This window comes from Chaetodon auriga, chromosome 21, assembly GCF_051107435.1.
Source record: "Chaetodon auriga isolate fChaAug3 chromosome 21, fChaAug3.hap1, whole genome shotgun sequence".
Taxonomy (NCBI): domain Eukaryota; kingdom Metazoa; phylum Chordata; class Actinopteri; order Chaetodontiformes; family Chaetodontidae; genus Chaetodon; species Chaetodon auriga.
In genome coordinates, this window is record NC_135094.1 from 2,110,535 (window position 1) to 2,122,715 (window position 12,181).

The window sequence follows — 12,181 nt, forward strand, 5'->3', positions numbered from 1 at the left end:
TTATTTGATCACTGTTAAAATCAGACTTCCATACTGGTAGTTTTACTGGAGTAAAGGATCTGAGTTACCTGAGTAACTATCAACCAATCAGGAGGAGAAAAATACGACAGTGCTCAACCAATCAGTGGCGTTTCCCTTTAATGATGTCACAAAATAAAACGGTTAAAGTTGCAGAGACAAAATGTTACAGCAAAGAATAAAAAACAATAAAATACACGACTACGACTTCGTTCCAAACATGTTTCCATTTTCAGAGATAAAAAAACTCATTTTCACCTCGAAGTGTCGAATAAAAGCCGATCGCTGCAGCTCATCTCAGCGTTCATGCACCAAACCCTGTTCATATTTTAGCCATTTTAGCACCTTTAATACTCGTTTCAGCCTCCAAAAGTAGAATATTCATGATTGACGTTGGCCTTTTTATTCTTTATGACCTCTATTAAATAAACAAGACAGCATGTTTTTTGATCCCATGATTGCAAGAATAAAAATGAAAAAGATTAAAAACAAGTGAACGTTAAACCGTCCCAGTATTTTGATCATCGCTGGGTTTTAAATCCATATTTTGGGCTTAAACGGGTTTCACATGATAATTTGAACTGCCTTTAACTGTTAAAATCATTCAGATTTTACAAAGTACACACACACACAGTACTCAGTGGTTCCCAATCTGCGGGCTGAGACCCCTCACAGGGTCCAAATGTAAATCTGAGGGGTCCCAAGATGATCGAAGGGATTAAAAAATAATGGAAATAAAGTGTAATTGAGACGCTGCTTTAATCTGATTTGATCTGTCTGATGGAAATAATTATTTTCAGTTTCACGATCAATTACTGATCGTTACTTTCACGGGTCTTTGATTTTTTTCACCTTCAAGTGTCAAAAACAATAGATGCCACTTTGAGATCTTCAGCAAGGACGATTATAAAAATACTTTAAATGGAGTTTATTGATGCTTCTGTCGGGCTAACTGACGTTTCTAAATCATTTCTAAGAGAATCTTCTGCATCGGGTTCACACGTTGACGGTTTTCAAACAGCTGATAAAACCGTCTCACCTGTTCTGGAGCTTTCCGTGAGCTTCATCAGAGGACGCAGTTTGTCCGTCACTGGAGCGACAGAAAGCTCCAGAACGTTTCCAAAAAGCTTCATGAAATCATCTTCTTTCGTTTACAGTGACGACGTTTATGTACAAACAGGCGGAAACAACTTTCTATGAACCACCGGACGTTAACGGACTTCCTGCCTCCGTGTGATCTGCGGCAGAAGCTGCGTTCAGCCGTGAAGCAGATGGCGCCTGGTTTACAGGAAAACACTGAAAATGCTGACATGAGCTTCAGATTCAGACTCACAGAGCATCGTGTGGACGCTGGAGGCTGTTAATAACTCAGTATTCACGCTGGGATCATCGCTCTCTTTCCTCTCTCTGTGACGGGAAGATGCTGCGTTCAGGGAGCGTTCGAGTACAAAGCGTCTGGAGATCAAACTCAGTCTTTAAACTGCGTTCACGGCCAGCAGCTGCCGTGTAAACGTCGTCACTGTAAATGCTCGTCTGTCGCTGCAGCGTGAAAAGACTCTTCTAATCTACCTGGGATAACTCATGAGAAACGGGGAATATACAGTATTTACACACACCTGAACGCAGCGCCGGGCCGGGGGGTCGGGGGGGTCTGAGGCGTCTTTACGGCCGGAGCAGTCGATCGTTCATTAAAGTGAGAGTTTATCGCTTCTCTGGATCGTCTTAAGTAATTATCTTTGGGTTCTGGGCCGAACAAACTAAAACATTCGAAGACTTTAATGTGCGTTTTCACGTTTGTTTGACATTTCAGTGATTCATCGGTGAGATAGGTGATGATGAAAGTGACCAGCTTCACTGAAGGGATCTGGGACCACACTTTGGTGGCTGTACATGTCAGGTTAATCGATCAGATGGTCGAGACGCATCGATCTTCTCATCTGATGCCCAGCGAATAAATGTTTTCATTCCTTTAAATGAAGCTGGTGATCACACATCTGGCTCACATCAGCCCGATGGCCGAAGACACGAACACGAGACCCTCGACTTCCCACTGAGGCCACTTCAACATAACTGTACTTACTGAACGGGACACCGATGGACGCCGCAGCTCCTGGCACGCACTCTGAAATAAGAGGGCCGTTTACAAAAAAGGTTTCCAACATTTGACGAAGACAAACAAAGAGTCCAAAGTTCAGTCGAAGATGCATAAACGTCAGCCGTCCGCCTGACGAGGAGGAGGTCACTGAGCCGCCGCCGCCGCTTGAGTCTGAGAACGCCGGCAGAGATTCAGCCGAAGGACAAAACGTGTCAGAAGTCGGAGTCGTCTGTGGCGGAGTTATCGACGGCGGCGGACACTCCGAGCGTCTGCAGGAGCTTCTCTCCAGACTCCTGCTCCTTCTTCTTCTTGTCGTGGTTCTTGACGTGGATGCTCAGGCCCCTCTCGGTCATCTCGTAGATCTGACACTTGGCGCAGTAGTAGGGCGACACGCCGACGTGCCTGAACTGGTCGGCCAGGTACGACATGAGCGTCTTGAAGCCTTTGTTGCAGATGTCGCAGCGTGGGATGACGCCCGGGTGCTCCTTCTCCAGGTGCTTCTTCAGACCCCACTTGGACCCTTTGAACCCCGTCTTCTCCGCCTCCGTTTTGTTCTCCTCCTCTGCCGAGCAGAGCAGGCAGGTGAACACGGCGCCGTGGTTGGCGTGGCGTTTCGTGTGGGCGTCCAGTTCGATCTGAGTGCGAACCGATTTCTGGCAGGACGTGCAGAAGAACGTCTTCTTTCCCAACATCTGGTGCATCTGTTTTAAATGGACGGCCAGCCCGGCGCCTCTCTTGAAGAACTTCCCGGGCGGCGGGCAGAGGAGGCACACCAGTCTCTTATCTGAGCCTGAATTCATCGCCATCACGTCGCTGTAGTTCTCCCCAAGCTCCAACACACACTTATTACTCACGACTTCCTCCTTTTTGACCTCCTCTTCAGTTACCAGCTTCCTCTTCTGCCGCCCCTCGTGCCTCGGCCTCGGTGGCCTGGACAGTTTGGGCGCCGCAGGTACGGGAGCGGCGGCGTCCTCCCTGAACACGGGATGTTTCACTCCCGGCTTCTTGGCCGGCAGCGATCGATCGACTGACATCGTGAACTGGTAGCTCTCTCCCTCCTCCTCAGGATTCGAGTACTCGATGACATAAACGCTGTCCTCCTCCTCCTCCCCCACGGCCTCCTCCTCCTCCGCAGGCATGGAGTACTCCACCACCTCGTAGAACTCTGCGTCGCCGTCTTTAAACTTCCCCCCGACGTGAGACTGCTCCTCGGCGATGTGCGTGTCGTCTATCCTCACCACCGTTATCTGGTCCAGCCCACCGGCGCCGTCCCAGCTTCCATTTCCTGACACGACCGAGGACGACGTCGCTTTTCCTGCCGGCCCGCCGCCGACCGCCAGGTGTTCAGGAGACGTCTGACACGAGAGAAACAGAACGTTTTATGTTTGAGGAGCTGATGAACTCACATCCAACAGGACAAACATGTTTCTGTGTCGCTGCATGAAGCCATAAAAGCTGCACGTCTGTTAAAATGTTGTTTTCACGTCAGTTTATGCTTTTTATGTCCTCAAGAATCAAGTTTATTTTACTGTCATTCAACAGGGTTTATCCATCTTATGTTAAACAGACTTTTCATCGTATTTTTATTCTTATTTTTATAGTTTTGACTCTTGTTGTAAAGTGCTCTCCTTTTCATTTTACTTTGATTATTGGTCTGCTCTTTTCTTCATCCACTTTGTGAATGAAATGTTTTTGTTGAAAATGCATTTTTAGCGTTAAAGGTGCTTTCTAACTAAAGCTAATTGTCATTACTGTCATTGTTATTATTACATAGTGTTTTAAGTTTTAATGCAATTATAAAACTCTGCCAATATGCTTTTACTTATGTATTTATATTAGCATGTGATGATTAAGATAAAGAGGAAATAAAACGATTTGTATCCAAAAGTATTTCATTAGAAATATTAATGGCAAACTGTAATGTTTATAAACACATGCTGTCAGTAATGTTTACTACCTCTGTAATAAAACATGTGATATTGTTTTTCTGAATTCAGAGAAGCAGCAGCTCTCCTCTGCAGCTCAGCCACTTTCTCGTTAAATAAATGGTCAGAAACACTCACCATGATCCTGCTGCTGAAGTCAGCCATCACAGCCAAACCTCGCTGGGCTGGAAACAAAACTGCAGCTAGCTTAGCAACAAGGTGGCTAACGTGCAGAGAGACTACAAGTCCCAGCCGAAAACAGATATTTTCTTAAACTTTGCAGCAGTCGGCCATCTGTCGGAAGGAGCAAAGAGCTGAAACGCACAGGTGAAGTTTAAAGTTGAGAAACAGACGGTGGTAGACCGACGGTCGGCGCAGGAGGGTCAACAGATTCCGTTCAGGAGCAGAGCTTCGACCAAAATGTCTATTTTCTCTGTGGGAAAATAAAACTATCCACAGCGCAGCGGAGGCGCGGTGCGCCCCTGGTGGCGCGGAGGGGTACAGCGCCGACTGTAATGTGGGAAAATCCTGTAATATTACCGTGAGTTCTGCTGTATTTCTTGTTCCTTCAGATATCAATCACTCCCTGACCTCACCTTTTGATCGAAACATGTTTTCCTGCATATTTCAAACCTTAATCTGCCAAAAAAAAAAAAAAAAAACATAACTCAAATTCTTTTCAGTCTTTAATAGGTTATTGAGTCAACACATCTTGAAGTTGTCATGTTGTGTTTGCTGCCGGTTGAGCCACATCAGACTTCTGAGTATAAGACAGGTGGGTCAGTCTAAAACATGAGTCCTTAATGTCTTAATTACTTCAGTTTCTTCATTTGTGTATCATTACATGACTGAAAGACAGATCATAACAATGAAATGACACAATGAGGAAGAAAAAGTAAAAAATGTGGAGCGTGAAGTCGTGAAGATCTTCATCACTAATAATGATCCGATTATAATAGTAATCTCCTGTGGAATGAGTAGTGTACTTTTGCTTTTGATATTTTAAGCACATTCTGTTGATAAAACTTTACATACTTGACTTTGGCTTGTAAAATAATAATTTTACATTGGGTATTTCTACTTTACTTCAGTAAAGAGTCTGAAAACTTCTTCCAGTACTATTTTTTTATTGTTTACCCGCCGTTTAGCCGTCAACTGAAAGGCATTGTCTCTGTAACAATCACCTATTTCAATAAAGCAACGGAGTTTTGAATGTCTTGGCGGGCGCATGCGCAAACCGGCGGAGAAAATCAGCAGTGACTAGCTAGCTACTCGTCCCGTGAAGTCAGTTTAGACCTGTGCTTTCGCTGACTGTTGTAAACAGTAATTGTTTAACCATCAGTCGTTTCTACTGAGTGGAATTAACGTGACCAAGGCGTGAAAGAATATGCCCAAAAATAAAGGTAAGAGACGGAGGAAGACGTGAACGTATGTTTCAGTGAAGTTAATCGTCTTCGTGCTGTCGAGCCCGCCGCTAAGACACACGCAGTGAAAACGTGACACCGACCAGCTAACGCTAGTTAGCAACATGAATTAAGAGTCGTTTACAAAGCCGTCGGCGGTGTGCGTATGTTACGTTAACGAGGTCACCAAACAGAAATTTGGCTGAAATAACGATGGAAGGAGTTTAGGCGGGATAAAGGTGCTCAACACTTTGTGCCTGTTAGCCGGTTAGCTAACGTCAATGTACTTGGTCGCGTAATTCCGTTGCTATCTGAGACAGCTAACTAGCTAGTTGCTAGTTAAACCCCACCCCAGTCAGGCCGGACATTGCGACTTTATTTAACCTAAACTAACCCTTGTTAACGCCAGAGAACGTTGTACCAGCATATTAAACTCATCTGAGCGTCCATAAAACTGTCATCCCGAGGATGTCACCTAGATTAGCGAGCTAGCTAGACAACGTCATCTTAATCGTTATCATCTTTCCGTGTCTCTACTGTTAAGCAGGGAGTGGTTGACACCGGTATTAAAATAGATGTTGTGTAAATCACTGATTATAGACTGATTGTCTGTGGAAGAAGTGTACCAACTGGAAATGACACGACGAGTGGGAGACTTAGCTGGAACCGAGAGCTAACTGGTAACAACCATTAGCTCGGTGAAAAGGATCCATTGAAAACGAATGGACAGCATTAACTGGGGTCCTCCTGTCTCACTTTTATTACAGGTAAAGGAGGAAAGAATCGGCGACGTGGAAAGAACGAGAATGAGTCTGAGAAGAGAGAGCTGGTATTCAAAGAGGACGGACAGGGTGAGTACTGGTTCTGGGGCAGTTTCAGGTTGATCTGGGTAACAGGAAGCGGCCGCTGGATTGGGAATACAAGCAGTAAAATAAAAAGATCCATCACTGTCTGTCTTTGAACTGCATGTGCCTTTCTGAGGGGAAGAAAAGTGTTTAGTTATTCCCCCTTAAATCCAAATCAAGGACACAGAATAAACTTGTGTCAGCGTTTGGTCTGACGAGGTCATCATGGGTCACTGCTGTAGCTCTGAAGTGAGGATGTAGTACTCCTGTCTTTAGTAGATCTGGTCTTTAATTTACATTGATGTAAAACTGGGAAGCAGTCAAATCTAAAAAGACGTTTTGACGTGCAGAGGACGTTCTTACTCTGAGCCTCAGTCGGTGGGACAGTATCAGCCCGCAGTCAGAGGAGCTCAGAGCTTCCACTGCAGTGCAAAGTGCTGCCAAAATCCCTGTTGGTATGGAAGTGAGCCGGGTGTGCGGCCGAGGCTTTGGCTCACTTAAATCACACTAAATGCTCTCGTTTAGAGTTAATATTGATAGAAACTTGAAGAAATCGAAGGACTCACTTGTGTAATTAATAAACACTATTGGACTCTTTCAGTCGGGGCATGGATGTCGTGTGATTAAAAATGTAAAAACAGTGTGTGTTGTCAGAGTAGGATTGAGCTGATTCTACTTGTTTTATGCTAAAGCTCCCCATTCTCTGTCTTTGCTGGCCTTTTTTGTACAAACAACAACAGTAGAACCTTCCTATTCAGACATCAGTGACGCTGAGGCCTCTTCTGTTTCCACCCCTCAGCTCTTTACCTTCATTCTGCACTTTTTTAAGAAATTAGATTTCTGTGAGATGCAGCCACTGCTCGCTTTCCCTGAAGCTTAAGATTTAATTAAACATAATAATTTCTCCTGACATGAGTAGGGGTGTTGTTTATTTCAGGTGAGACTGGACACCTCCACATATCTGCAAACCCTGTTAACTATACACATTATGTAGTTTATTTTATGTATTGGTTATGTCATTGACCCTGTTTTTGTATCTGTGAAGCTCTCAGTCATACCAAAATGCCCCAGCTACTATTTTACCTGCTGACAGGTTTTATGAGCAGGACTTCCACATGACGTCTTGGTTTCTGACCTACCCCTTGTTCAGCACTTGGTGTGTCTGTTTTTAAGGTCATTTTGCTCAGTTTATCACCTTGGACTAACCATCCTCTGCTCTCTTGTGTCTTCCAGAATACGCTCAGGTGATTAAAATGCTGGGGAACGGACGTCTGGAGGCCATGTGCTTTGATGGAACCAAGCGGCTTTGCCACATCAGAGGAAAACTCCGGAAAAAGGTAGGAATGTCCTGCCCGTCCTCTCGCACCTTTCTCCCCACCAGCACACACAGGAAACCCCCTGACGTAATGCTGACTCGGCATTTTGTCAATGGTCAGTCAGCCACCGTTAATGTGGCAGTATGGACTCAGTTGACCGTGTGTGTGTGTGCGTGTGTGTGCGAGGGTCACAAAGTGCAGTGTTTTGCTGTACGACACGGGTTAATCTCTGCTCTGTTTTGTTTTCCTCTAGGTTTGGATTAACACGTCAGACATCATCCTGGTCGGACTGAGAGATTACCAGGTGTGTTGGTCGATCATACGTGACACAATCAGACTGTTAACACTGACTGTTACTGGCTTTTATGCTTAAACATAGACACAGATTTGTTGGTTTGGTGATATATTTATGTTCCTGCAGCCATTAGCACAAATGGTCCTTGATCACACCTTGCTAATTGTTATTATTTCATCCATCGCTGAACATTGACACGTTTGGACTCCTCTGCCTCTCCTGTAATCAGGTTTTGGTACAGTTACCTTCAGTTGACCCGACATGTGACTGAAACAAACAGTGTAAGCTCTTTGCTGCACTTCCTCATTCCTCGTCTTCTGTTTCAGGATAACAAAGCTGATGTCATCCTCAAGTATAATGCAGACGAGGCTCGCAGTTTGAAAGCCTACGGGGAGCTGCCAGAGCACGGTGAGTCAAGCGCACGCCACGCCAACGCCACGCCTGCTGGATAAAGAGTCCACGTCACTGTCGTCAGACAGGTCCAGGGTGGATTTATAGTGCTCCTGTAAACTGTGTCTGAAGTGTTCATTCAGTTTCCTTCAGTCCAAAGCAAACCTCAGCGTTCATGTTTCTAATGTTTCTGTCACAGTTTGTCGTCTTGCATAATTAACGAAAAGTGCACGTAGTGTCTGACTTTAAACAGGAGATGTCCTCGCTGTCCCGGCCTCCATGACACTCCTCTGTCGTTTTTGTATCCGTTATGTGGAAACGGGATGTTTTCTGATTCCTGAATTTGGATGGCATTTCGTTTCTTACACTTCCTGTCGTCTTCTCGCAGCCAAAATCAATGAGACAGACACCTTCGGGCCTGGAGACGATGACGAGATCCAGTTCGATGACATCGGTGACGATGATGAGGACATTGATGATGTAAGCTCCTTTCTTTCATGATTAATCTGTGGCGTCCACCTTACTTTAAAAAAACACCTTTTTCCTCAAATCCAGTTTTACTTCCTCTTACCACTTGGTTAAAATAGATGCAGGGAAATGACCAAATATCTCCCAACTAAACCTTTAACAATGAATCATTTAGTCAACAAATATTGATCGTCAGCGATGTTGATGGTTGTTTTTTGCTCGGTATCTTAAAGTCTTTTAGAGCTGTCGGGAACTTGTGACAAGCATTTTTCATCATGCAAACATTTAAATATTGAGTATTTTGCAGATGAACCAATAATGAAACAATCTTTGGTCGCAGCCTTTCTTCTAACACCATAAAAGCTTAAAGAATGACGGAGTTTTAAAAGCACAGAACAAAAGTTGAAACCATTATTTCCTCTTGTTTTCAGATCTAAAGACCTGCTACTGGAGGGGGAAGGTGGGATTTTACTACAGATGCTCCGATTGGGATATTTTGAGCCGATACACCGCACCAATAATGATTTTTATTAAGATCAGCCTATGCCAATCCAATACAGTTAATTAATATAAAGTATGTCAGTTAGTGTCACTTAACCATCAGTGGACGTCTTTGTTTGGACAACTTCAGGTGCATTTCACACGGGGGACAAACCGACATCAGTACTTTGAGTTTCTCGTAAACACCAATGACGCTTTCTCTGCCTTCATGCAGTTGGATTGGAGAATCAGAGCAGGCTGATCACCAGCATCGATTTCGGGTGAATGTCTGGAGCGCTGCTCGATTTTTACCTTGTTGCTTCTCACATTGACAAAACTGCAAATTCACCATCTCATTCGCTGAGTTTTTTTTTTTTCTTTCTTTTTCTTTTTCTTGTATTGTCAGAGAAACACTCACACACAGATAACATGACTGCAAGGCTTCTCACACAGAATGCGCCATCTTTTTAAAGTGTATTTATATTGATTTCACACTATGTGGAATTTAGCAACAAGTATAGAATCTCTGGATTCGCCAATAAAAGGAGAAACTATTTTGTGTTTTTTTTTTTTTTTTTTTTTCCTGTGGCAGTCTGTGTCATCGCAGCTGTGGCCTGTAAGACAGTTTGAAAGCTGTTTGTTAACGTCAGGATGAAATGAGAGTCCTGAGCACAGCTCTGGGTCTCTGGAGGCTTTTCTCTTTCACGCCATGTTCCACTGATCACTGATTTGCTCGTTGTGGATTGACCCACGGCCGACTGAAGACGATCCCTCTCCCCTGAAATCAAAAGAAGATTCAAAATGTATTTTTCTATTGTTTCCCTTATTTGTGTTTCCGTCTGTTTTTGTTTCCATGTTCTGTTTTGAACTCTCGGCTGCTCGCTCTGTGGCTTCAGCACGCCGTGAAGCTCGGCCCGGTCGGCCGCTCTGTCCCAGGCCAGACCAGCGCTTCCCAAACCTTTCCCATCAGACACACACGCACACACACACACACACACCAGTAAAACCTCACGTCCGAGCAGTTGGTCTCACACACTCTCTGAACCTCTATAAAGCATATAAGTGTTTGGGAACCACTGGTCTCGATCACATGGGGCCTGTTGCTGCTGTTGCTGTAACTCTGAATTAATAAAAATGTACTATGATGTTTGAAGGCAGGGTTTCCAATAAAGATCTTAACTCCACTGACCTGGCATAGTGGTTTTTGGGCACTTCCTGTGCCGGCCTGACGGTGGGGATGTCGAGTTAAAGTAGAAGCAGCTCTATAATGGACGGACTTCTCGCTCTTCAGAGCCAAAAGAACATCCAGGGCTGGTTTGTGTAGCAGGCAACAACACAGACTATTTTGTCATTAGAGGAAAGACGAAAAATAACTGATGTGTCCTTGAGCAAAGCAGTGATCCTGCTCTGGCCCTGGGGCCACTGCTGTATATCTGAGTCTGACCTTTGACCTGTCTGCTGTGTGTTTGTGTTTCAGGACTTTCTCTTCTATAATTGCTTGAAAATGACTTTTAGATTAGATTTAACTTTATTGTCATCGTCAGAGTGAATGATAACCATGAGGGGAAACTGTCTGTCCACTAAAGGTGCTTGTTTTTTTAGCCAATGACAGCTCAGGTTGTTATGCTAACTTCAGCAATAACATCACCTTTCAGGAAAAGTGCTTTGGTTTTGCATTTCTTCTCTTTGGCTGGCAGGAGTCGTCTGTTTGGAGCGTCAGCGTCCATCTGGAGCTCAACCAGCCACAACGTCAGCGTGTCTCGTCTTTTACCTGGTGGGTAAAACAGAGAGCTTCACTTTCTGTCCTCCACCACATCAAACTCCTCTCCAACTTCCACCGTCCTCTTCCTGCAACAACTCACCTCTAATGAGACTTCAGGTGATGGAGACTGAGGCTGTTTTTGGTGAGTCAGATCAGACGATAAGCAGCACATACAGGGGTGGTGGTGGTAGTTTTTAGATATGTTACTTCAATAAAAGAAGCAATATCACACTGTAAAAGTCCTGCATTCAAAATATACTGAAGTATTAGCAACAAAAAGTATGAAAGTATCTGCAGTAAAAGCGTTAATTAGGCAGCCGAATGGCCCTGTGTTTGTAACGTTACTGTATAATAAACTGTTATCAAATTATTGTTTCTACCAGACTTCACATATGTTGCTGGCTAATAGTTCAACCCTTGACAATATATTATTTTAGACACTCATGATAGATTTCTGTGTGAAATTTCTACCTGAAAAGTAAAATCTGTCAAATAATAAGTAGACAGTTGCATGTGAAAGACAAAAATAAGTACCTCTAAATTATACATAAGTACAGCATTGAATATGTTAGGTAAAAGTAAAGTGTACTTGAAGTATTAAAAGTAAGAGTACTCATGCAGTAAAGTGTCTCCTGTGACTGTATAATTATCAAGATAAAACTAATTTACTGTCAGTCAGTGAACTGATTCGATAAATCCTCCCAGCCCTGCTTGTATATATTGAATAATTTAATTTAGAACAAAACATCATAAATCTCTTTGTTTTAATTCCACCCCTGACAAACAGTCCGTGGTCATGACTGTTTTCATGTTTAACACCTCGTGCAGCTATTTATGGAGCTGCCATCTGACGTGACTCAGTAGACCCGACTGTGTGTGCGCGTGTGCGCGCGTGCGGGAACGGCACTGACCCATATTGCCTGTCACCGGCAGCCAGCCTCAGTTCGTTACGAGCGTGACGTAACACCGCCGCTGGGTCTCGCTTGTGCCTGGCACGTGCGCTCCGACACGAGCTGAGGATGCGCGCCAAGCGAAGCGGTCAGTCACGTGAGGGTGGGAGAGAGGCGTCCGTGACGGCTCAACACCACAACAGCAGCATACCTGTGTTACGTAATAAAAAAAAGTAAATCCAAACATTTAATAAAACTGTTTTAATCGTGATTCTACTTGACGGTTGGTTTTAT

General features: G+C 44.2%; 2 protein-coding genes across 2 annotated transcripts; one reads left to right on the top strand and one right to left on the bottom strand.

Moving 5' to 3' along the window:
• Positions 1–120: 120 nt before the first annotated feature.
• On the bottom strand, positions 121–4,464 carry LOC143314556 (uncharacterized). The gene is made up of 2 exons (XM_076721622.1): positions 4,177–4,464; positions 121–3,468 (listed from the first exon to the last, which is right to left on the bottom strand). The coding sequence occupies exons 1-2, from the start codon at positions 4,201–4,203 to the stop codon at positions 2,326–2,328; spliced, it is 1,170 nt and encodes a 389-aa protein (XP_076577737.1). The 5' UTR covers positions 4,204–4,464; the 3' UTR covers positions 121–2,325.
• Positions 4,465–5,248: 784 nt separating this feature from the next.
• On the top strand, positions 5,249–10,419 carry eif1axb (eukaryotic translation initiation factor 1A X-linked b). Its single transcript, XM_076761795.1, has 7 exons — positions 5,249–5,441; positions 6,209–6,292; positions 7,520–7,623; positions 7,856–7,906; positions 8,224–8,305; positions 8,676–8,767; positions 9,187–10,419. Exons 1-7 carry the CDS (start codon positions 5,426–5,428, stop codon positions 9,190–9,192), a joined length of 435 nt encoding a protein of 144 aa, XP_076617910.1. The 5' UTR covers positions 5,249–5,425; the 3' UTR covers positions 9,193–10,419.
• Positions 10,420–12,181: the final 1,762 nt, after the last annotated feature.